Source organism: Poecilia reticulata, chromosome 4, assembly GCF_904066995.2.
Source record: "Poecilia reticulata chromosome 4, P_reticulata-male-v2, whole genome shotgun sequence".
NCBI lineage: Eukaryota > Metazoa > Chordata > Actinopteri > Cyprinodontiformes > Poeciliidae > Poecilia > Poecilia reticulata.
Genome location: NC_088833.1, coordinates 2,784,551 through 2,810,607, shown reverse-complemented (window position 1 = coordinate 2,810,607; position 26,057 = coordinate 2,784,551). Strand labels below are relative to the sequence as shown.

Genomic DNA, 26,057 nt, shown 5'->3' with positions numbered 1-26,057 from the left:
GCCAGGAGGGGAACAGGTTGATTACAGGGTTTGACTCGGAGACGGAACCACAGCAGCTGGAGGCGGATCAGATGATGAAGTTTTGGTCCCAGTCAAACCGAGTCTTCCATAACAGGTGTGAAAACACCCTTAGATTGGGGAAACTGGTATTATCCCAGTCTGTATTTGGACTGTGGATTTAATACAAAAAGGGAAAATCGGGACAAAAATCAGCATAAAAAAGTATTTTTGTGGAAACTAGATCTTCTTATTTGTTCACTAATTTAGCTTTTTATCACGGTCTACCAAACTGCAACATTTAAATGTTATTTTTGTCCGTAAAGTTAAATCACAGTCAGACCACGGCGTTGTGCAGAATCAGTTTTTTTCGCTCCATCTCCTGGAGCTTTAGAGGAAGGGCTGGAGGTAAAACTCAGGGACGGACGATGGGGGCAGAGAGCAGGGGAGGGACATAAAGTCAGGCTAACGGGAGGACAGCCGAGTCCAGGGAAGGACAGCGAAGACGCAGCTGCTCGCTCCCATCATGCTGCGGTTTGTAGCGCTGACCTGCGTCCTCTGCATGGGAGGAAACCTGGTAACGGGACAGAGGGGTAAACCCATCCTGCTTCATATTTAATATTCACAGTTTGTAGTTGTTATTGTTTTTAGAATATTAGATACGGCGAATTAAAAGTCAACAAACGTTGACGGAGCTAAATAAATGACATAAATCTACATGTTTAACTTAAAGTGTTGCATTATTATCATCAGGTAAACATTTTAATGAAGACGTGGATATGTCCTGCAAGCTTCGATTAGTTGTAAATAATCGCTGTGAGGCTCCAGGTTTTATCAGAAACAGTGATTTACGTGCGTCTCTTTCTGCTGTGGAATCCAGTCGGCTAACAGAGCCGCCCGCTCCTGATGAGAGGAACATGTTTCCTGCTCTTCGCTCTCAGGAGGGTCCAGCTTTCATCCCGATCATCTGCTGGTCAGGCAGGGAAACGCTGAACACGGGACGCAACAACTCGCCACACTGCAGCAAAACCTGCGTTAGCATTCACCACAACGCAGCGCAATTTGAAAATAAATTGGCTTAATTGAAAAAAACGTTTCTTCATAAATGTTTTTATCTTGCGCTTTTTTAGGCGTATCACAATTGGTTTATTTTGCATGACTGCAGTGGAAAAACTCTTGAATCACACAAGTCACGTGATCAGCAACCCGATGTTACTACTGCTGGAGACGATGAAGGAGACGACAGGAAGTGGCAGGGGGATGATGGCGTGGCATGCGTTTTAATGACTTAATTTGCAATTTCTTATTTCCCAATTGCAATTTTTTATGAATTTTTTTCACATTAGCAGAATATTGAGGCCAAGAGTCACACATGTACAAAAAATAACTTATTTTACACTCAGTGTAATGTAATAACATTGTGTGTAATGTTTATTACACTTAATAATAAATATAAAATATAATTTTTCAATAAAATATCACAAAATCCAATTAAGATTATATAAAATGGCATTTACACTTTCCAGTTAAACACTTTATAAGAAGAGTTTTAAATTTGTTCATGGGAATAAATGGTCAGTTTTAATGTTTTCACCTTCTGTATTTTAATGTTTCACACATTCATTGTTACTTATTTCACTAATCGGTACTGATAATAACTGTGTTATCAATACAGAAAAACAGGCCTGAGATCTGTTGACGGCCATAAAAAGTGTTTTAGTGAACAAAAACATTTCTGCAAACTGAAACTTTAATGAGCTCTTTGTAGCAGGTTAATTTAGGATAAACCAGGACAGCGTCTTTCTACCACAGTCCATTTGTTGACACTTTCAGACTCCCACTGCTTTTCATTCCTGAATGTGCGGCTTGGCTGGAAAATGCGGCTTCCAGAAAATCTTCTATCTTCTCCATATCTGGAAAATCACTTTAGGAGCCGGAGACAAAACTTTTCAGACGTCAGTGGATGAATGAGTCGTTTAAAAAAACAAAAACTGGACTTTAAAATCCTGTTTTAAGACCGGCACAGATTGTTAGTCCCAGACTAACAAAGTGTTTATTTGAAAAAGAAAAACTGGAAAGTGAACTCAAAGTGGTTTCAATTTAAAAAATTCTCCTTTGTTTTTAACATTTTGCACATTTCTGATGACTTTTATAACCAATGGAGTAGCAAACTTTTCAATACATTTAAGGGATGTGGGCATATATAACTCAAGTGTATTAAGTTTTCCTGTGTTTTTCCTGAATCCTGCTGTTTGGTTTTGTAATTTCTGGCACTTCCTGAAGTATTTTAACCTGGTTGTGATCCGATTGGATGAAAACAATCTGTCATTTTTTGGTGGTGTGGTTCAGTTAAATATGCTTTGCAGTTTCTTGTGCGTTAACAACGTACTTTGCATAGTTTTGGTATTCTTTGGGTTCCGTAGATGAGGAGCAGGAACATTAGAACGTGTCGGATGTTAATTTAGCGTGTCTGAAATATAAACGCTCAAAACCACAAATTGTCTGATAAATGCGCTCACATCAGTTTCACTGCATATTCTGACCAACGCCACAAAAATGCAGTTTTATAAGCAAAGCTGCATAAAAGTGAGAATTTTAGCCATTTCACCATATTATTACACTGAATGTTAGCAAAATATTCCGAGAAAAGACATTTTCCATTTGCTAAAGGCTGATTTGATATAAAGCCCCCTTGGTAAAAAGAAAAAAAAAAAAGCGTAACAGAAATGTGAAATGTTTGCCCAGAGCTGCTTTGCAAGCCGTTTTGATGTTTGCGAAAGACTGAACCGACGCCGCCTGAGAAATTTCAGGCTTCCATGACTGAATCCTCCAGCGGCCAGAGCTAAGCTGTCAAGCAGAGCTTCCTGACTGTTGACACCAGGAGAAACGAACACGGCCGTGACTGCAGAGGCAGTAAATCTGAAGACAGACGGGCCGTTTTCAGTCAGACGCTCCACCGTTTGTTCACAAAGAGCTGAGATGTTGACTCAGTGGAGGCGTCAGGAGGTAAAATCCGGCCCCTCAGGTCTTTCAGGCCTTCCTGTTTGCACAGCAGGCCGTCAGCCTGTCCAGCTGGCAGAGCCAGAGGTTTTTCTAGGAACTGACAAAAAACAAACAAAAAACGTTTTACTGTCCAATAAATTTAGATTTGGAAGACAAACTGATGGTTAGACTTTTAGTTTCAGTTATTTTTTGTCTTGATTGTTGATTTATATTTTGTTTTTTGTATTTCTTGACATGATATTTTGTGTTTCGGGTTTATTTTGTTAAATTATTGTTTCTATTTTCTGTTTATTATAAACATTATTTGTTTACCATTAAATTTCTAATCTAGAAAAGTCTAAAATTTGCTAGAAAAAACTTAAATTTCCAAGTTTCAAAAGTATAAAACAGTCCAAAAACTTTGAAAAGTTTAAAATTTTAGCTTTCGAAACTGAAATTTAAGTTTTTTTTTCTTTCTTCTCCCCATATTGACCCAGTTTGCCGCCATAACGACGTGTTAAGATCTGAAAAAGTCTAAATGAAGGGGTGTTGATGTTTTTACGGACTGCAGCTGATGTGCTTTCTGTCTGCACCAGATGGAGAAATCATCAGTCAGGTTAAGATGACAAACTTCGCTTTGGCCGAGATTAAAGAGCTGCTGAAGCAACAGGTGAACCTCATTCACTGCCCTAAAAATGTTGCATCATTTACTGTTCATGACTGAAGATGGGCTCATTAACACCAAATTCTATGGAGCTAAATTAGGGCCATAAAGTTCGTTAAAAGAAAAAAAAAAAAAAAGTAAAACTGGAAAAAAAAATTTAAATTAAAGATTTGAAACTCAGAACAATTATATGAAATGTTCAAAACGACTTTTCAGATCCAAGGTTGGCTTTTTTTTCCAGTTTTGAACAAACTTTATGGCCCCATTTTAGTTCCATAGATAACTTGGGTCTGGATTACACCAAAAGTGTTGTTTCCATTGAAAGAGCAGCTGATGTTTATTTAATCAGTCGATTTGTTGATTATTACAGGTCAGAGAAATAGTGTTCCTGAAGAACACAGTGATGGAGTGTGAAGCCTGTGGTGAGTTGGTAAAATTAAGTAATAACGATGTTTATACTAAAATATTCAAGATTAAGAGTCAATATGTTTGCATGTAATTTGATAAATGGATGAAGGAATGGATGGATGAACAAAGTCAAAAAGATGAATGGATGAACAAATGTTTGGTTGGATGTTGATTGTAAGTTTCGTTGGTTGGATGTTTGGTTCCCCTCCACAGCAGTAATGTTCAGATGATGGTTGGTTGGTTGGCTGATTGGTTGGTTGGCTGTATGTTTGGTTGTATGCTAGGCTGGTTGGTTGGTTGTATGCTAGGCTGGTTGGTTGGTTGGTTGGATGCTAGGCTGGTTGTGTGTTTGTTTGGTTGTATGCTAGGCTGGTTGGTTGGTTGTATGCTAGGTTGGTTGGTTGGTTGTATGCTAGGCTGGTTGGTTGGTTGGATGCTAGGCTGGTTGTGTGTTTGTTTGGTTGTATGCTAGGCTGGTTGGTTGGCTGTATGCTAGGTTGGTTGGTTGGTTGTATGCTAGGCTGGTTGGTTGGTTGGATGCTAGGCTGGTTGTGTGGTTGTTGGTTGTATGCTAGGCTGGTTGGTTGGTTGTATGCTAGGTTGGTTGGTTGGTTGTATGCTAGGCTGGTTGGTTGGTTGGATGCTAGGCTGGTTGTGTGTTTGTTTGGTTGTATGCTAGGCTGGTTGGTTGGTTGGATGCTAGGTTGGTTGGTTGGTTGTATGCTAGGCTGGTTGGTTGGTTGGATGCTAGGCTGGTTGTGTGTTTGTTTGGTTGTATGCTAGGCTGGTTGGTTGGTTGTATGCTAGGTTGGTTGGTTGTGTGTTTGGTTGGTTGGTTGGTTGGTTGGTTGGTTGGTTGGTTGGCTGGTTGGTTGGTTGTGTGTTTGGTTGGTTGGTTGGTTGGTTGGCTGGCTGATTGGTTGGTTGTGTGTTTGGTTGGTTGGTTGGTTGGTTGGTTGGTTGGTTGGTTGGTTGGTTGGTTGGTTGGTTGGTTGGTTGGTTGGTTGGCTGGTTGGTTGGTTGTGTGTTTGGTTGGTTGGTTGGCTGGCTGATTGGTTGGTTGTGGGTTTGGTTGTTGGTTAGGTTGGTTGGTGGTTGGTTGGTTGGTTGGTTGGTTGGTTGGTTGGCTGGTTGGTTGGTTGTGTGTTGGTTGGTTGGTTGGTTGGTTGGTTGGCTGGCTGATTGGTTGGTTGTGTGTTTGGTTGGTTGTATGCTAGGCTGGTTGGTTGGTTGGTTGGTTGTGTGTTTGGTTGGTTGGTTAGCTGATTGGTTGGTTGTGTGTTTGGTTGGATGTATGCTAGGCTGGTTGGTTGGTTGTGTGTTTGGTTGGATGTTGGCTCCCCTCCCCAGCAGTAATGTTTACATCATGGCGGCTCTCCCAGGAATGGGGGGCATCCAGCCCGTCTCCCCCTGTGAGCCCAACCCCTGCCACCCTGGTGTGCGGTGCTCAGAGTCCCCTGAGGGCCCCCAGTGTGGCGCCTGCCCTGATGGCATGGAGGGTAACGGGACACGCTGCACGGATGTGGACGAGGTAGTTATGAGGAGCGGTGGAGAATCCTGAAACTGCTGCTGCACGAGTTACTCAACAGGTTGTTGCTAGGTAACCAGGAGTGAGCGAGTGAGCGAGTGAGTCAGTTGACTGCCTCAACCCTGCAGACAGATTATCTATAGATATTGATCACGTCTATTGCATTATATTGTTATTGATTTATTGTCCAGCCTTTGGACTGATGGTTAAACTGATAGATCTATGGAAACACGGATGGCCAAATAGATGGATGAAGGTTGAGAGAAGTTAAAGTATCAGAATATGTGAATATTGAGGAAAGAGACCAAAACCAACCATCTTCTTCCCTGAGTTGTTCATCTGTTTATTTATCGGTGCCGTTTCCAGTGCAAGGTGATGCCGTGCCACATGGGGGTCCGCTGCATCAACACGTCCCCTGGTTTCCGCTGCGGTTCCTGTCCTGCAGGATACACCGGACCTCAGGTCCAGGGGGTTGGACTCGCTTACGCCACTGCCAACAAACAGGTCAGGATCTGCTAAGTCCATAGCTTTCACACCCAACGCGGATTTAGATTTAAGTAGTTTATCTACATTTTTGTTCCATCTGTAAGTAATGTAACATTTTGGAGACCAGACCAGAATTTGAAGTCAAAGGTTAAGGGTGAAGAAGGACATTACATGGGGACACCGACGCAGCAGCTCAACTCTTTGGCGGTTTTCCTACTGGACTGTGACAGAGGTGACAAAGGGGAATAGGGGGAAGTCAATATTTTTGACTGGCCATCACAAAACTTTGATTATTAACGTACTCAGATACTACAACAGTCTGACTACACATGCGCTTACAAAGTATTAATAGTAGATATTATTAATCAACCTAAATTTTCTATTTCCATCTGCAACGTAATGTTACGATTACAAGATCTCACCCCAAACTCCCTGCTACCTGTACCAGGGCTAGCATTGGTTTTAGCTGTCAAGCTGTCAACGTAACGCGCTGAATCTTAAATGTAGGTGTGATATCTAAAAGGAAAAGGGACGCAGTGCTTTGCTGCTACTTCTCAACACTACGGCAACAAGATAGGGTCAGGAAAAAGGTTTGATTAAGAAACACTAGCGAGGGGAAGTAGGTCAGCTATGCTAGCTTGACTATGACAACCTTAACATGTAGATGTGCAGCAGAGTTCAGTGTGTTTCAGTTCAGTTAAAATATTTTCCAAAGGCGATCCGAACACCAACTCTAACAGAAAATCAATAATCAGGTAAATTAGCTAATCAATCACCACTTTATTCAGATGATCACTTTTTAATTATCGTAAAATAAACATCAAGCCATAAAGCTGTAACCGACTGAATATTGAATTCTTTGTGTGTGAATTGTTTCCACGTTTTTTGGTGTTGGATCCCGATACGCTGGTGGAGCTGTTGCTAGCCAGTTGCTATGGCAACGAGTCTGATGTAGCATAGCGCCGCAGAGGACGAGAAAGAAAAGAATACCAGTGGTTTTGAGTTTTTCTTCAACCGTTTTTTTCACCGTAATTTTTCCCTTTGCATAATTTTCCCGTTGAACTACATTAAATTAATAATACCTCCGTCTCCAGGTTTCATTTAGTTAACCGAGTCGTTCTGCCGCAGCGGCGCGGCTCTGAATGAATCGTGTTTTTGCCCTCCAGCTTTGTTCACATGGGGGAAACTTACAAATGTAAACAATGACATACAACACGTCTATCCGAGTCGGTTTCTGAATGTTTTTCTGGTCAAGGTGTGCAGAGATATAGACGAGTGTGAAGGTTCCAGCAACGGCGGCTGTGTGGAAAACTCTGTCTGTCTGAACACTCCTGTGAGTAGAAATCACATTTCATATCAGTTTCCTGCAAATATGCAAAGTAGGTCATTAAAGGAAAGGATTTCAGATTTACTTTAATTCAACTTGCAGAACTTTACTGCACCTTTATAAATGTAAAGACTTTCTTATGTGAATCCAACCAAACAGAACCGTTACATAGTCATATGTATATACAGCTACATATTGTTACTGTATTTATTATATTGCTTTAATGTTATTTTTGTTTTATGTGACTTTGGGTGGAAATGAGGGCCTTGCTAAATCAGGTGTGTTTACGGTAATATTACATGTTCATTAATTCGCATTGTTCCTTTCAAATAAAATCAATGCAGGTAAAAAATACTGGAATCTGAAATCGACCGAACTATCAAGTTGTTTATTTTCACATTTTTCTCTCAGCTCAATAGATTAATTAGAGGTTATGTATGTTTATTTAACAGTTACAGCATCCATAGCGGTACGTGTCACTCATTTCACTAAAACCTGTCTCACCATCAGGGATGTGCACATTTTTGCTAAAGTGTTTGTTTTCTGGGGGTTTCCATACAGTAAACCGTTCAGTAGGACTGGACTCTTTGGGTTCTATGTTTCTGAATGTGCTCAGGGCTCGTTCAGATGCGGCCCCTGTAAGCCCGGCTACGTTGGGGACCAACGGCTTGGCTGCAGGCCCGAGAGAACCTGTGGGAACGGCCAGCCCAATCCCTGCCACGCCAGCGCCGACTGCATCGTCCACCGTGAAGGAACAATCGAATGTCAGGTGACGCATCCCGGCTTGTACTTTGGATGGCTGGTGAGTTTATGAAACAAGCTCCTAAATAATGTCTAAACTTCGCAGTGTGGAGTGGGATGGGCGGGTAACGGATACCTGTGTGCAACGGACACCGACATCGATGGTTTCCCTGACGAGAGGCTGGACTGTCCTGACCTGACCTGCAACAAGGCGAGTTTCCAAGATCACTACTGCTCAGTAAATATGCCTCCCATATTAGGTCAGTTTAGTGCAAGAAACTCTAACAAGAGTTTGCGTCTGCAGGATAACTGCCTCACCGTGCCGAACTCCGACCAGGAGGACGCCGACAACGATGGGATTGGAGACGCCTGTGATGACGACGCGGATGGGGATGGGATCCCAAACACACAGGTTCACACACGAGCAGAAAGACCTTCAGGTTTTCTACTGGTTCGGTGAGAAAGAGACTAAATTTTATCGTCTGCAGGACAATTGCAAGCTGGTGCCCAACGTTGATCAGACAAACATCGATGAGGACGACTTTGGTGATGCGTGCGACAACTGCAGAGCGGTGAAAACAATGACCAGAAGGACACGGATCTGGACAAACTTGGTGATGAGTGCGATGAAGATATGGATGGAGATGGTACGAATCCTGCCACCCCAAAACAGAAATATAAAACAGAAAAACGGAAACTATAAGTCATTTGGGTGACATTTGGAAATAACAGCAATAAATTGGGATATTTAGCATAAAGAGGGAAAAAATGGAGGCTCATGTCATTTTCATGTTACATGTTTGTAAACTAAATATTTAATTAGCAAGCTAAATACTTAGCTATCTCAGAGATAAATGTTTCATTTGTAACTAAATAGTCAGTTAGTCCAATAAATATTTGTGGAAATAAATATTTAACTGGCCAACGAAATATTTAGCTCCAAACTAAATTTTTAGTTAGAAAGCCAAGTAGTTAGTTAGCAAGATAAATATTTAGTTTACAAACAAATATTTGGCTCCAATATTTAGATCCAGACTAAATATTTAGTTAGCAAATTAAATATTTAGTAAGCAAGTTAACTATTTAATGCCATAAATATTTATTGAGTTAGCGATTTATTTTGCTAGAAAACTATTTAGCTCTGAGCTAGCTAAATATTTAGCTTGCTGACTAAATATTCAATGTGAAGCTAAACATTTACATATTTAGTTTGAAATTGACGTTTATTAATAAATGAGCTAAATATGCATTCATTAATAAAAATATGGCTTTGAAAACTTACCTCCCAGAGTTCAGACAGGCTAATAACCCAATTTATTGATCCTTTTGACTGTAACTTTACAATCAGCACCGAAGAAATCAAAAATATTTAATCAACAATTTAGAATTTAATTTTGTTTCATATTTACTGGTATTATTAAAATTGTCAGGAATCATAAATGTCATGGACAACTGCAAAAGGGTTCCCAATGTTGACCAGAAAGACAGAGACGGAGACAAAGTTGGAGACGCCTGCGACAGCTGTCCCTACGTTCCCAACCCGGACCAGGTGAAAAACGACTTTTCCTCCATTTTATTATGACTTGCGTATCAACTGCGCTCTAAGGTTTTGTTCACACTGCAGCCTGAAGTGACACAATTACGATCTTTTTTGACGTAATGCGACCTGTATCCGATCTTTTCATGGCAGTGTGAACAGCTCAGGTCGGATTCTTTTCAGAATGTGACCCATATCCGATACGTATCCGATTCAAATGTGACCATAACATCCAGGCCGCATTCATCCGAACTGAACGTCACTGAATCTCAACAAATCTCATTATTCTGCTCCTGATACGCAAGGGGAAGAAAACAACAACCATGACGATTATATGAGGATTAAGTTGTTAATTTGCTGCTCCGGTTGGACGACAACTTCAAATATGTAAGCTAAGCTCCACCGTTAGCCTCCATGTTACTTCCGCAAACACTGAGCTCTTCTTCTTCTTTTTATGGCGGTTGGCAGAACACTGAGAACGCTGACGCTATAGCGCCCTCTACTGCGCATGCGGGACACTTCAGGTCGTTTGCCCATTTACACTGCAGAACACATACAGGTCGCATTTACTGGCAGTGAGAACGGCAAAAAAAATCTGAATTGAGTGACTTCAGGCTGCAGTGTGACGTTGCCACTTCTGGGTGCGTTTCTGTCATGGTGGGGTAGTTATGGGTCCAACAGGGCCGCAAACAGGTAGACAGCTCACTACCCTTATTAATTATGCAACACACTGAGATGCATACGCCAGATCTCCAGAAACAAAAAACAGAAAACGAAGCGCTGACATGAAACTAGGAAAGACCAAATAAGGATCTGACAAAAAAGGAAAGATTGAGATTGGGAAGACTGAGTTGTCCCATTGAACTGACATCAGCACCATAATAAATTAGTAAATAAAAGCTTTTTGGTGCCACAAAGCTCTTCTCACCAATAATATGTGCACACAGCTTCAGCCACTACAGCTGGAAACTAGAGATCAGACTGAACCTGGGTTTAGTGATGAACTCTGACCTGAACCTTCAGAGCCACATAAAGACAGTTACAAAGTCTGCCTTTTATCACCTGCATTTCCAGGATTAGAGGACTGAATCAAACTAAACCAAAACCGCCACCCAGGTCTGTGTGTGGTGTCCTTACCATCAACGCATCAGTGAAGAGGTGCGTCAACAGCAATACGTCCAATATGTCCCAAGGTTTCAGGGACTCAGAAATGCTGTCCACCTCTTAATCACTTCTCCCAAGTCGATGGACTCGTTTTGCCCTGAGTTCTCCAGTGGACATCATCATACTAAGTTGTCTCCCAACAAGCCAAACAGGATAAAAAATCCCTTCTGATGGGTTTCCAGAACCTCCCAAAGGGCAAATGAAACTCCTTCACCACAGCTTTTCCAAATCCCAAGGTTTTCCTTCTACAGTCACAGGAGACACGGTCCTTCTTGCCTCCTGCACCTTATCAGTTGTTTCAGGAGTCTCCAGAGACAACCAGATGATCAATCCACCAGTGGATCATCTGGTTGCTGCCACAGCAGACCCTTACCCAGTTCTGCCACACCAACAACTCATGCCATGTTTCTCAGATGGATGCAGACAATGACTTGATTGGAGATCCATGTGACACCAACAAGGACAGGTAAGGCTCGTGACCTCATCATCAACCATATTACCTGACAGAGTATTTCAGTGTGAGTTTTTTAACTCGTCTCCAGTGATGGCGACGGACACCAAGACTCCCGGGACAACTGCCCAGCCGTCATCAACAGCTCTCAGCTGGACACAGACAAGGACGGAAAGGGGGACGAGTGTGATGACGACGACGACGATGACGGGATCCCTGACCTGCTGCCGCCTGGTCCCGACAACTGCCGTCTGGTGCCCAACCCTCTGCAGGAGGACTTGGATGGTGCGCAAGAAAACTCTGAAGTCAATTAGCATGTCACTATCAGCTAATAAAGAAGCTACAGACCCAGAGCTACGATTGGCCACGATTGGTGTTTGATGAAATGCATCGCTCCCGATTCATCCTGACCAAAAACAACCAATCAGAGACAGGAGGAGGGGCTTAGCGCTGTCCATCAATCTCATGCACTCACTGCTAAATGTGCTAATGGTGGAGAAACAGCTTACCATAACAGCTATGCTAACCATCTTGAGCAGCTTAGCATAGAGTAAGGAAGGAAAGCAGTGCCACACGGATGTGTGACTGGCAGCGCTAAGCCCCTCCTCCTGCCTCTGATTGGTTGTTTCTTAGCACTGGGAGAAGGCAGAGAAGCTCATGCTGTCACAACATAGTGACAGTTCCAACAAATATGTAAAAATATATATATATTTTTTCTAAAAGCTACATACTGCAGCTTCAAGGAAGGTATGCATAGAGTGATGTGCATAAATCTGAGGCAGAGTGGGACGATATTCCATCACATTGGTGTGGAAGACTGAAAGTTACTGCTGCTAAAAAGAGTTTACATTATTTTCTGGGCGTAGATTTTACATTTTTTATCCTAAATGTCAATGAAAGAGGGTGCACTTTCTTTTCTTAGGACCCTCTGTGCTCCTTGTTGCAGGTGATGGTGTGGGCGATGTGTGTGAGAAGGATTTTGATAACGACACCATCATCGATCCCATCGATGCCTGTCCTGAAAATGCAGAAGTCACCCTTACGGACTTCAGGGAGTACCAGACGGTCGTGCTGGACCCGGAAGGAGACGCGCAGATAGACCCCAACTGGGTGGTGCTGAACCAGGCCAGGGAGCTTTAAACTGATTTCTTATTTACCAAATGATCTGTGGAGATAACATTTCTTTTAAAGTCCATTTTCCTGTGTGCAGGGAAGAGAAATCGTCCAGACTATGAACAGCGACCCGGGTTTGGCTGTTGGTAAGAACAGCATTTTTGGAAAATCTTTTGTTTTCCCAATGAAAGTGGCAAGTAAAGAAACCATAAACGTGATTTATCTATAAGAATTTAATAATTAACTTCAGTGGTGGGCACACTTACGCTAATCTGCTAATACGCTAATAGCAAACCTAACATTTCCATCACATTTGTTTAGGGGTAGCTAAGTTTATGCTTAGCTTGTTTAGCTTCCCCTAAATTTATATTTCTGGATAAAATCTAAAGTGCTGTTTGACTTAGTAGCTTTGTAAACTTTAGCTGATGCTAAAGCACTGAAGTTTAGCGTTTTAGCATTAGCTTTCAGCTGAGTAAAGTGTTGAACACTTATTGGGAACACAGCTTGTTTCAGCATTAGCTTCCACTAAACACCATGTTGTTGTAGCGCTTTAGCATCACCAAAGTTTCTGATTAGTGCTTTAGGGTTAGCACAACTAGCTTTTCAGTTAGCAGCACCACTGATTAACACTTCATTTGTATAAAAAAAGTACAGAGTTGGGTTTGTATGGTTGTATTTTCTAGGGCTGCACAGTGGCGCAGTTGGTAGAGCTGTTGCCTTGCAGCAAGAAGGTTCTGGGTTCAATTCCCGGCCCCGGTCTTTCTGCATGGAGTCTCCATGTTCTCCCTGTGCATGGTGGGTTTTCTCCAGGTACTCCGGTTTCCTCCCACAGTCCAAAAACATGACTGTCAGGTTAATTGGCCTCTCCAAATTGCCCCTAGGTGTGAGTGTGTGTGCATGGTTGTGTGTCCTGTGTGTCTCTGTGTTGCCCTGCGACAGATTGGCGACCTGTCCGGGGTGACCCTGCCTCTCGCCCGAAACGATAGCTGGAGATAGGCACCGGCGGCCCTCCCGACCCCACTAGGGGACAAGATGGATGGATGAATGGATGGTTGTATTTTCTCTCATTCTGTCTGTCAGATCCTTTTCTAAACATTCTCACAAATGCCTCCAGGCTACACGGCGTTCAGCGGCGTGGATTTTGAAGGGACGTTTCATGTAAACACGGTAACGGACGACGACTACGCCGGGTTTATCTTCGGCTACCAGGACAGCTCCAGCTTCTACGTGGTGATGTGGAAGCAGGTGGAGCAGATCTACTGGCAGGCGAACCCGTTCAGAGCCGTGGCACAGCAAGGCATCCAGCTCAAGGTACCTGTGCCTCCCATCACATGAAGAACGTTTCTGATTACAACACTAAAGTCTCAGCTAGAGAAACGCATCAAGTCGCATTGATTACTGCAACAAATGAGGCTCTAAAAGAAGAGAATCATTTTTGTTGCTCAAACAGATTAAATAAATAAACTGTTTGCTTCCTCTTCCTGTTTGTGATCAGGCGGTGAAGTCGAGCACAGGTCCAGGTGAGAACCTGAGGAACGCCCTGTGGCACACCGGAGACACCGGAGACCAGGTGAAGCTCCTGTGGAAAGATCCTCGCAACGTGGGCTGGAAGGACAAAACTTCGTACCGCTGGTTCCTCCAGCACCGACCCGCTGATGGCTACATCAGGTACCGGCTGGGCTCAACGCAGGAACGGGAATTTTTCACTGTTTTAGACGTTTCTCAAATAAAAACTGAAAAACCACCAACAAAAGTTAGCTAGCTAAACCTAAAGCATGAATTGTAAACACTAGCTCCACTAATGCTAAAGCAGTACGGTAGTTAGCATAAGCTAATAAGCTAAATTCATCATTGTTATAGCGCCCTCAACAGGGTCCAACTCGATACTGAACACCTTTCTGTGCGTTTTGTGCTTGAGGAAGTGATTCTTTTGAACAGATCTTTCACTCATGGATTCAGTTTTCAGTTGTTGCGTTTTGCTAACTAGTGAGGCTCTCAAAACAATTCATATGTGTGAATTTTGTTATTAATGCAAGTGTTGTTTTCTTCTATCCATTTGTTGATTGTTTGTTGCTTTTTAAGTTTCTTACAAATAAAAAAAGAAAACGTGAGAAGAGGAAACCGAAAGACTGCATCATTTCCATCCATCCATCCATTTTCTTACACCCTTGTCCCTCAGTGGGGTCAGGAGGTGCTGGTTCCTCTCCAGCTAACGGTCCGGGCGAGAGGCGGGGTCACCTGGACAGGTCGCCTGTCTGTCGCAGGGCAACACAGAGACACAACCATGCACACACACACTCACACCTAGGGGCAATTTAGAGAGGCCAATTAACCTGACAGTCATGTTTTTGGACTGTGGGAGGAAACCGGAGTACCTGGAGAAAACCCACCATGCACAGGGAGAACATGGAGACTCCATGCAGAAAGACCGAACCCAGAACCTTCTTGCTGCAAGGCAACAGCTCTACCAACTGCACCACTGTGCAGCTCCGACTGCATAATTTTCACCATGTTATTCATACACTTGTATTTGTAATTGCTCCAAACTTAATATTTAATTCACAAACTAGTCAGTGTTATGTATCTTTATAGGTATAGATGTCAGAAATTATTTGTACCACCTTTCCTTGCTAGTTGCTGACGAGAAGTTTTAATTTCCTGTAAAATAGAAGTAACTCCACTGAGGTCATTTTACCTGCTTCTGCTGTTGCTGCAGGGTCCGTTTCTATGAGGGCCCTCAGATGGTGGCGGACACCGGCGTCATCATAGACGCCACGATGAGAGGCGGCCGGCTGGGCGTCTTCTGCTTCTCCCAGGAGAACATCATCTGGGCCAACCTGCGGTACCGCTGCAACGGTGAGCTGGAGGGTTTTACACCTTTTCCATCTGTTTTAGGCATTTTCCACAAGAAAAAGAAATAAAAAAATCTGACTCACAGCTGGGCTGCACAGTGGCGCAGTTGGTAGAGCTGTTGCCTTGCAGCAAGAAGGTTCTGGGTTCGATTCCCAGTCTTTCTGCATGGAGTCTCCATGTTCTCCCTGTGCATGGTGGGCTTTCTCCGGGTACTCCGGTTTCCTCCCACAGTCCAAAAACATGACTGTCAGGTTAATTGGCCTCTCCAAATTGCCCCTAGGTGTGAGTGTGTGTGGGGTTGTGTGTCTCTGTGTTGCCCTGCGACAGACTGGCAACCTGTCCAGGGTGACCCGCCTCTCGCCCGAAACGTTGGCTGGAGATGGGCACCAGCAACCCTCCTGACCCCACTGAGGGAAAAAGGGTGCAAGAAAATGGATGGATGGATGGATGGATGGATGTTCACAGCTTCTGCACGTAGAGTTGTTTAATATACAGATCTCATGTAAAGTCGTGAACTTGTGTAACTGGCAGCCATCTTGGATGCTTTTGAACCTTGGTTCTGATTGGCTGGTTGGGTTTCCGGCGGATAATTTTAGGTTTTTAAGTTTTTATGTTATTTTTTTTTTCCCCCCTGTGTGTTTTTAGATAATTAATAAAGTGAATGACGAAAAAGAAGCGAGAGCTGAAAAGAAAATCCATCTTTACAGGCAGTTGCTATGACAACAATAAACGAGCCACAAGCTCAGAAAAAACTAGCTCTAGCCTCGTTCCTAACTTATAAATAATAATTAACTGTTACTCGATCACAATATTTGAGTACTCTACCGACCTCTGTGTAATACTAATATATACAGTAATATTTACTGTAGTACTTACTGCCGAACTAGCTAAGTCAGCTGAGCTAATGTAGCTTTTATCCGCTAGCTAAGACGGACATGTAGCCTGCTACAGCAGAACCTTGTAAAATCACCTGAAATGTTCGTACTTCTTTTTTAAAAAGCCGTTAAGACATTGATTGTATCCGGTCGCGAAGCTCCTGCATGTTTACGCACTCTTCATATTCAGTAGTAAATGAATTATACAGTAATCTGAAATCGGAGGCAGCTTGTCCACGTCGTCTGACGTGTTTTCCTTCTTCGTCTCATAACGGTTGATCCCGACAGCAGCCATTTTGTTCATGCATCTTTCAGGGTCCATATAATGTATTTTTGTTGGGCTTGAGGTACTTGAGGGTCAATTCCAATGTTTTTCTGATCAGTGCTGGTTACAAAAAGCAGAAACTATCCACTTAGGTTTACAATCGCGGCTATTTATGAGTTAGAATTAATGTATTCTGGTGAAACTGAACGGGATTTATTGATCTGGTTATGCTCAAGTGCGGTGTTTTCGAAGCGCAATGAGTGCTGTTCTTTAGAAAATTGTTTTGAAACATAATTTTCACATGCAACATTAAACATACTTGCGTCAAATGGGATTTATAGTAAAGTTTTGCAAACGGTTTTTTCACGCAAGTAGCATTTTTCAACAGGCATCGACACAGCCACCTACAATTTGGAAACACCTGCGGTGCGCATAGGTTTCAATCAGTTGATTTAGCCACCAGTTGATCCGTAACACCGGTTCAGACTATGCATCTGCAGTTAGATCAAGTTAAAGCTTTAAAATAAGCAAAAATGATCATCTCACCTTGACCTGACATTGTCTTTTGAATCTTTTCAGACACTCTTCCTGGGGATTTTGACACCTACAGAACCCAGCAGGTCCAGCTGGTGGCCTGAGGACTGAAAACAAACACTTTCAGGAAACATCATGTTGAGACGCTTTACCAAGGTCGAGAAAGAGTCACACGCTGTTAGACAAAGGCCCATAGTAAAAAGTTACATGTTTGATTCTGTTAGACACCAAGGTCCATTTCTCACGAAAAAGAAACGTTTTCCCAGGCCACAGAGACATGGTGTGATTTCAGGGAGTGTCTTCAGTCCATATAATCAGCTACCCTCCTCTTTCTCCTCAGACGCTACAGACTTTTTTAGAAACTCTTCTCGGATGTAATGGTAAAAGCGTCTCCTTTCAGCGCTGAAAGTGAATAAAATAAGTAAAGTCTGAATGCTTTTCTTGGCTGATTTTATGCTCCGTGTGTCAATACAAATTATGATTCATCGATCGGGATTTCCATTCCCAACAGTTGGTAGCAGAGGATGGTTTTATGTTGACACATGAGCGGAGATTGGACTGGCCTTTCAGGCGCAGGCTTTCCGGAACAGTACTCTGGTGTGGGGCCCACATGAAAGGTAAGGACACTTGTTCCTTAATATACACCACTGTACTGTTTCTCAGGTCTGTATAAATTTCAGTTATCAGCCGTTGTCTGTACTGTTTCCCAGGTTTGTCTAAATTTCATACATTTCTGTTCAAATTCATGTTTAACTGTTCATAGGAGTATAGACAAGAAAAAGTAGATTTAGGTGTGAAGAAACAGTAGTTTTTAGGTATGAAGAAACTAAGTAGTTTTTAGGTGTGGAGAAACTAAGTAGTTTTTAGGTGTGGAGAAACTAAGTAGTTTTTAGGTGTGAAGAAATAAAGTAGTTTTTAGGTGTGAAGATTTAGGTGTTAAGGTTGATTGGCTTGCAGTGGGAACTGGCCGTCCCCCGCTTTTCCTGGACGCGGGAAAAGTTCAGGCTAGGTTTTGTCGGTTTTATCCTCGGGGAGTACTGCCCTCGGAAAAGAACGCGGTAGCCAATCTGGGACTTACTCAAGAGACACAAAAAGTGTTGAGAGGGTCCACCATAGGATAAGTATGAAATAAGGTTGATCGCGATCTGATCCTCTATAGAATAAGAGTTGAAAGAGGACAAAAATAGGAGCTGAAAAGCGTGGATCCATTTCTGTGTAAAGCTGTGTGTGTCTGTCAGCTGTGTGTGTAAGCTTCTGCCACTGTGCAGACGTTATGTGTTTAAATGTACTCTTTTCTGTTTATGGTAATGTGTTTTAAAACCATGGTAAACCTTGGGGAACTATAATCAGTGGGAGGTTTTTGATTTTATCTGTGGTTGTTGACAATTCTTTCTGCTGCGTTTGATTTCCTCGCCGCCGTGCGAGCAAAACAACAAAAAAAAAGAGGTGATTTTTGAAACCTAAATTTTGAGCCTAAAAAGATGGAAAGTGAACTTGAAAAGGAAAAAATACGATCCAAAGTGGGGCATCAGGTCATAGATTACACTCTGAGAGCAAATAGAAGCATTCATAACTTATGTGGCAGAGCATGATGAATATCAAAATAAGGGAAAAAGAGAAAAACTAAATAAAAAGGATAGAATACCTGGTGCAGATGAAAGGAGGCGACCTGTTAAACAGACGGCCTTCTGGGTAATACTGGCTGGAAGGAATAAATGACGCTAAGGGAAAACTGATTGGAACTAAACTAATCTGGCACAATTCACTATTTTCACATGTGGTAAAATTAACTATATGAAAGATGAATGAAATTACAAAACAGGTAAAATTAAAAACAAAATAAAGTGACATCTAATGTGTTGAAGTTTTTGAAACTCAGCTTAGCTGTAGAGGGGTTTAAATTTAAACTTAATGAAACTTGAAAAATTGAGGTTTATAGCAACTTTAACTTTATCATGGACTAAACAATATTTTCTCTCTTATTATCTTATCAAAAACAGGATTTATTTTCATTTGAAACTTGGTCACCTTAAAATACATAAAGAGGGAACTGAATTGGTAAATAAATATGAGTATGTGTTTGAGTCAAAGGGTGATTATGAAACAGCTCTAGATTCAATTATATTGGTTGCAACATATTCTTGTCTCAAAGACAATTAATGATTCTAAATCTAAATAATTCGGTTACCTCATTTCAAAGTGGGAAATAATATGTTTGAAAAGGAGCAATCACATTTCAGCTTTGGTTTAAAACCAGATAGCATTTATTACGAGACTGTTTCATTTAGTTTGACGTGTTTTATTTTCTTTTCATTTTTATTAATATGATTGTTGTTTTTATATTCTAATAACAAAACTAACTAACTTACTAACTAACTAACTGCTGCTTTTGAAACACACGCGTGTCTTGGTAGAAAGGCACAAATTGGATATGATGAAACTTCTAAAGTGGATATGATTGATTATGTAAAAACAAACTGATTGGACAACAATGGGCTCACAACACTTGTGTGCCTTAAATTTTGATTGAATTGATGCATAAATTCAAGTCCAACAGAACATTTGATTTGAAACGCAATGACATCTCACAGTACTGCACAATATTTGTCTACATTTTTTTCTCCTCTGCCACAAAAGAAAAATCTGATCAATTTTTCTTTTGTCAGTTCAGAATAAACATTGACACGGCCTTTTAGGAAAGCAATCCAAATTCTGATCTGAACTCTTTAAAATAATAAAACTTTTGGCCTTTGCAGTACAGTTTCAGTTGGACATTTTAGAAATATGTACAGAAAAAGAATCTCTGAAAAATATTTCTGAGGACAATAGAAATGTTGTTGTCAGAAATGTTTGTTTTCCATTTACATACGAAAACAAAAGGGGGAAATGGTAAAAGATAAACATAAAACTTAATAAAGATAAAACATTTCTGATAAAACTTTACATTTAGAACATCTGATAGTCTACTTTCAATTCTAGATAGATGATTTGGAAAACTTGTGAAACCCTGTAAAATGTTTGTTTTGGAGAAAAGTAAATTCAAAATCGCTTTCAAATTTTTAAATTATATCAACAGGGGGTGGAGAAGAAATAGACTAATTCCTAGTCAGTTTAAAGATACGGTTAATTATGAATGTATTCATTTGACATTGGTATATTGTGAGTTCATTTAATGAGCTCTTATACTGGGCCTTCCTGCATGACTGAAATACAGAGTTATAGAGAAGCTCTTACTAAATTAACAATTGGTTAAATAAAATTGAATAGCTTCAATCAATATCTATGCCATGTTTATTTTCAGATTGATGGGTTTCCTGCATCACCTCTAATTTTAATTGTATAAAGTTAGAGTTGGATTTAATTGTTATAATTGAAAACATTTTGGTTAAAAGTACTTTAAATTCTACGGAGCCCCAAAGGGGACATGGAGAAAAATTCTGACAAAATGTGAACAATTTTTTATTCTAAAAAGAAAACAATACATAAATACAACACTCAGCAGTTTTGAAAAATATCAGGATAATGGTAATATTTTCATTAATGGAATAAAGAATAACTGATTACAGTTTTCTTTTGACCTAAATTATTAAGGAAATTTAACTGGTTGTCTTAAAGTGTGACAATATCACAAGGATGCTTTTGTGTAAAATTGTACAATATTGAATTAATTATTTTACATATGCATTTGAATAACCAATAGATGAAAAGTGTCTGAAGCTGGAAATACTAAATTTTGTCAAAATGTTTAATAATTTCTTAGTTTGATTTTTGAAAGGAGTTGGGTCTACAACCGGTTAATTCTGAAACATCTGAGGGTGAATCATCTTAATGCATTTCTATTTTACCTTTGGAGCTCAGGGTCTGAGGCAGTGGACGTTATCTGAGCCGCTCCAGTGACCCTGAGCCTGGCTGAAACAAAAGAAAAGAAACAAAAAAGAGGCAACTCTACATCACAAGCTACAGAAAAGACAGTTAATTTATAATTATGTGAGCAAAAGGGGGCACACACTTTTATTTTCTTAATTTACTTTGTTTTTACTCTAGCAGTTCTGCTTCCTGTGTTCTGACGGGGACCATGGGGGCCGGGTTTTGCGGGTTCAGGGCCATGCGAGGAGAAAAGGCATCAGCCCCTGCTGTTGCACGCCGACTTGGACATTTGCACTTTCTACACCTATGAATTGTACCATCTTCTGCTGGACTGCTGTTTGAGGCCAAAGACCTATTGGACAATTCCTACAGCTTCTACAGAGGTCAGTGAGGTTGGATTTTTCCTGTTGTCACATGAGGACGAATTGCAGCTTGCAGGATCTCGCATTGGATGTTTGACTGTGATCTCTGAGGACACACCTGGCTACAGGACGAGACCCAGGCGTGATTTGTGAGGGTCTCCTATGGCAGAAAAGACCACCGGATTCTGCCCGACGTGATACGGAGGTTTGAAAACAATGACATGCTGTATCTCTCCGTCTCTCCCTCGCTCTCTCAAGGGGGGGGACACACACTTTGTCCAGATTTTTCTGCACAGCAGGACTGAATGCTGCCCTGAACAGCTTCTGATGGGGCAAATGGAACATCACATGTAAAGTCATCCTGAGACTCAGAGGCTCCTGCTTGCCTGTTGCCCTGGTTGGTCCTGGGTTCTACGTCTCTGGTCATGTGGTTTGGGCTCCGGGGCCCCTGGGATTCCACTCAGTCTACAGGTTGGAGACAAAATGGCTGCCAACAAAACTTGGTAGTTTTTAATGGTTTTTCTTGAATTTTCGAGTTGTGTGATGCCACTTTTTCTCACCTTAGTTTAATTTACAGCACATTCATGGTCTACTGTCTTTGCATTCTGACCTCTGCTTATGACCCCCAGGATAAGTTTAACGGTACAAGTGAAGGCTCGGTGCAGCAGAGTGTTAGGACCCTCTGCAGGTTACAGAAATATTTTGTTTGCCTGAATGATTATAACTCTGATTGTCCAACATCTGGCTAATGTGTTTTTCTCCTCCAGCATGACAACGATTGAAAAAGGATAAAAGTACGGTAAAAAATTTTAATTTCCTGATTTACAAAAGCACAACCAGCCACACTTCAAATACAAAAAAGGTTAGTCTAAAATCTATTTGGCTCAAATTACAGTGGCTACAAATATGAGGACTAGTATTTCAAGTTTTGATTTAAGTTTATTTGAATCCATTTCAAATCTTAGGAAAATTACTCTTCAGAAAATTACTGAACCAAATGATGGGTTTACTGCACATATTGTCAATCAAATATTCAATTCTTTCACTGAGGTGTAAACACCCTGTTTAAATTAAACCCAACTATTATAGTTAGCAATGAAAGAAATGTGGGCTGAATGATTTGAATGGGTTTCTTAGGAGTTTCTGTTTTGAAACATTAAACAGTGTTTCAATACAGAAACAGGCGGAGATGCATGGAATGAATCTAATCTTCAAATTGTGAGTTAATCTGATCTATTGAGAAATTTTTCAGTTTTGGGCTTCAGCAAAATATAAGAGGTTAAATCAAAATTCACAAATGTTTTAACTATTCGAATGAGTTTCCAAAGTAATACTGAATATTCTGAATTGAATACATTAAAATTAACAATGATGTCATGTGTCAAATAGATTTCTACAAAATAGAGTTGTTTAAAACAGGGAATAAATTGTTTGCTTCTCTCTGGCTATAATTCAAAATAATTTGTTTAACCAAGTCATGCAGAAAGGTCTAACCTGAAAATTATATAATTTAATAAATCTAGTTGTATCAAATTTCTCCCCAAAACTGCCAAAAACATTGATATTTATGATAAACACTACAAAAGAGGGTAATTCAGTTAAATAAATATTTTATAGAAGGGTTTCGAAAGAACCAATTTTTCAAAAAGTAAAAGTGTTGAACTTTTGGGATTTAAAACCATAAAGTCACTTTAATATGGAGTGACAGGGTTAACTTTATTCTTGTAAAAAAAAAAAAAAACAAGCAAAAAAAAACAAAAAACAGGCTAATTACATGAGATTTTAAAATGAGAAGAAAAATACGAAGATTCAAAGTAAATTGGTCTAAATTGGGATTTACAAATGAGCAATTATGGAACTGCTTAAAGCGGGTCAAACAGATTGACAGAATTAAGCTAAAGATCTAGTGCAATATGTAACTATTGATTCAAGGTCTGTCTAAAATGTCTAAACATTTCTCATAATCATAATTTACAGTTTTTGGTTTGAGACAAAACAGGGTTATCTTTTATGACATGAATGGAATATATTACAAAGGATCTTAAATTAACACGTATTATTAACTTTTCACACTATTGACAATATGTTACAAGCCTTTAGTATAGCGGGTTACTTCTTATTAAAGGAGGACTATTTGATTGAACTTGATTAAAATAACAAAAGCAAAACATTTATATATGGTTTAAATTTTCTGGTAAAGTTTCTATTAGGGATGATTCACATTTCAAATGATATTTCTTTGATAAAACATTACTGTGGGCAGTTTTGCACATTCATTTTATAATCTGATCTTTACATGATTTTTTGTTTAGTTTTTGATTTTGACTGATCCTGTGAATATCCAACATTTAAAACAAGCAAAGCTATTTTTGAAGGTTAAAATATGTTACTTAATTTAAGCATTTCTTTAACTATTATTAAGAGGAGAACTTAAATAACAAATGTCATGGATTTATTGATGCTCTATTGGCTTAGTATATATATTTTAAAAAAACTACCTGATCTTCAGCTTCAAGGAGCAGCCTTTTAAAAAAAAAGAAGAAAGAAAAAACATGATGATGCACAATCTGAAAGAATCGTCCTCCTTGCTCTCCTCATCACCTGTGGATGCTGCTGTTCCCTGCCTGAGGTCCTTGGCTGTTCAGTGCATCACCTCCAACATAGAGAAGAGCAGCAGTACCAATAGAACCCCACCTGCCTATCAGATGGTTTCCCAGAACCAAAAGACGACCGTGGAGCTCCAGCTTTACAGAGTTTAAGGGCAGTACTAGTATCTAGTGACAAAAATAGATGCTTTCCTTCACTTTAAATTTCTTTATATAATCCATTGATTTCCCTTCTTGTTGTGTTTTTTGTGTTGCAGAATGAAGTCCAATCCTTTCTGGGTGTGCCGGGATGTGAGACTGTGAGCGCCTTCCACGATTGGTGGACCAGTTTACAGCTGAAACGCCACTGAAGCCTCGCGGGCCTGTCAGGGTTTCCCATCGAGCTGCGCCGGCTCAACATCTGGACACACGCAGAAACTGATTTGACGTTGATAGGTCTCGCTATAGAGAGACTGATAGGATTAAACTTTATTACTATTACATTTTACTTAGAAAGCATTTTTACTTGTTTCCTCATCATAGTTCATTCAGACCAGTATATTTTGACTGTGCTGCCTTGATCCTGATTTATTGGTTTGCTGTTTAGTGTTAGTTGTATGTTCTGTGCTTTTCCATTTTCATTACTTCTAAGCTTTTCTTACCATTTCATTTAACATTGCATCCTTTCTGTGGTTCATTAACTTTTAAATATTACCTTAAAATTTCAAATAAGTTTGGTTTATCAACGTACTAATAGATCGCTTTACGCATTATTCCTTATTGCTTCGTTGACATTTAAGGATAGTATCTTAACATTTCTAATTTTACATTTTATTAACGTTTCAGTAATATCTACCTTTTATTTTTATTTACCTTTTATTAAATTTGGTTCCTGTTTTAGTTCTTAACTTTTAAAACATATATTAATCTAACATTTTATTGACTTTTTGCATGTTACCTAACACTTTATTGATTTTGCATTTTAGTAACTCTTACTCATTTACATTTTATTCATTTGAAAATATTAACCCAACACTTTATCTCTTTTGGCATTTTATTAAGTTCTGAAATACTATCCTGACCCTTCATTCAATTTGCATTGTAGTGCATTCTAACAATTCCCTCAATATAACTTTTAACCATTTCATGTGTCATTAAATTTAACATTCATCTCTTTTAACTTCTATTACTAAAGAAAAAACAGAAAACATTTTCGGATTTTGCCTTTTTTTACAGTTCTTTAACCTTCTATGGCATAGTGTTGACCTGAGCTAATACCAACCAAAAACAAACAAATGTGGTTTTAAAATAAATAAATCAAAAATGAAATGAAATAATTTACGGTCCAAAATTAAGATTGATGTGTAATTGAAGATGACGAAGCTCTGACAAAACTGCAAAAAAATATTTTCTCCCACCACAAAAAACAACAACAAAAAAAAACAGTCATGCCATGGTGGGTTGACCTATGTTCCTCCAAATTTAACACTCTAATATCCTTTAACAATTTTCTTTCTTTACATGTTCTTTATTAGCTTGTAAGGGGGACATTGTGATTGCGATCCACCGCCTAAGAGGCCTCGGGGTGCCCTGTCCGTTTTTACCCCCAAAATTGACTTGACATGAAATGAAATGAAATGAATGAAATACAACATCAATACTTGAAATGAAGCTATGTATATCAACATCTGCAAACGCCTCGGGGGATGTTTTCCGGAAGGGACAGTGTCTACTCTAGGGTTTGTCTTCCCTTTTATGGGCTCTTTTAGAGCCCAACAGGGGGAATGTTGAGACGCTTTACCAAGGTCGAGAAAGAGTCACACGCTGTTAGACAAAGGCCCATAGTAAAAAGTTACATGTTTGATTCTGTTAGACACCAAGGTCCATTTCTCACGAAAAAGAAACGTTTTCCCAGGCCACAGAGACATGGTGTGATTTCAGGGAGTGTCTTCAGTCCATATAATCAGCTACCCTCCTCTTTCTCCTCAGACGCTACAGACTTTTTTAGAAACTCTTCTCGGATGTAATGGTAAAAGCGTCTCCTTTCAGCGCTGAAAGTGAATAAAATAAGTAAAGTCTGAATGCTTTTCTTGGCTGATTTTATGCTCCGTGTGTCAATACAAATTATGATTCATCGATCGGGATTTCCATTCCCAACAATCAGTAATAAACAGAGAGAACCGGCCTTATGAGATGTGTTCAAATTGTTGGATCTGAAAATAAATCTCTGTCCTAAATGATGCCATTGCAAAGTCTTGTGAACAATAAATAAATCACGATTTAAGTAATTTATAGATGTGGAGAAAGTTGCTGCATCA

The 26,057-nt window shown here is 40.1% G+C and overlaps 1 protein-coding gene across 1 annotated transcript; it reads left to right on the top strand.

Annotated features, from left to right (window-relative positions):
* The first annotated feature begins 294 nt into the window (after positions 1 to 294).
* On the top strand, positions 295 to 26,027 carry comp (cartilage oligomeric matrix protein). Its single transcript, XM_081605972.1, is given in 21 exon segments — positions 295 to 590; positions 3,576 to 3,649; positions 4,014 to 4,065; positions 5,434 to 5,582; positions 5,946 to 6,083; positions 7,321 to 7,398; positions 8,009 to 8,161; positions 8,240 to 8,344; positions 8,438 to 8,545; positions 8,622 to 8,703; positions 8,706 to 8,780; positions 9,564 to 9,682; positions 11,248 to 11,300; positions 11,377 to 11,570; positions 12,232 to 12,410; positions 12,496 to 12,544; positions 13,513 to 13,709; positions 13,894 to 14,066; positions 15,115 to 15,254; positions 16,971 to 17,062; positions 25,904 to 26,027. Coding segments are annotated over 20 exon segments (2,244 nt in total). The 5' UTR covers positions 295 to 523; the 3' UTR covers positions 17,030 to 17,062; positions 25,904 to 26,027.
* The last annotated feature ends 30 nt before the right edge of the window (positions 26,028 to 26,057 follow it).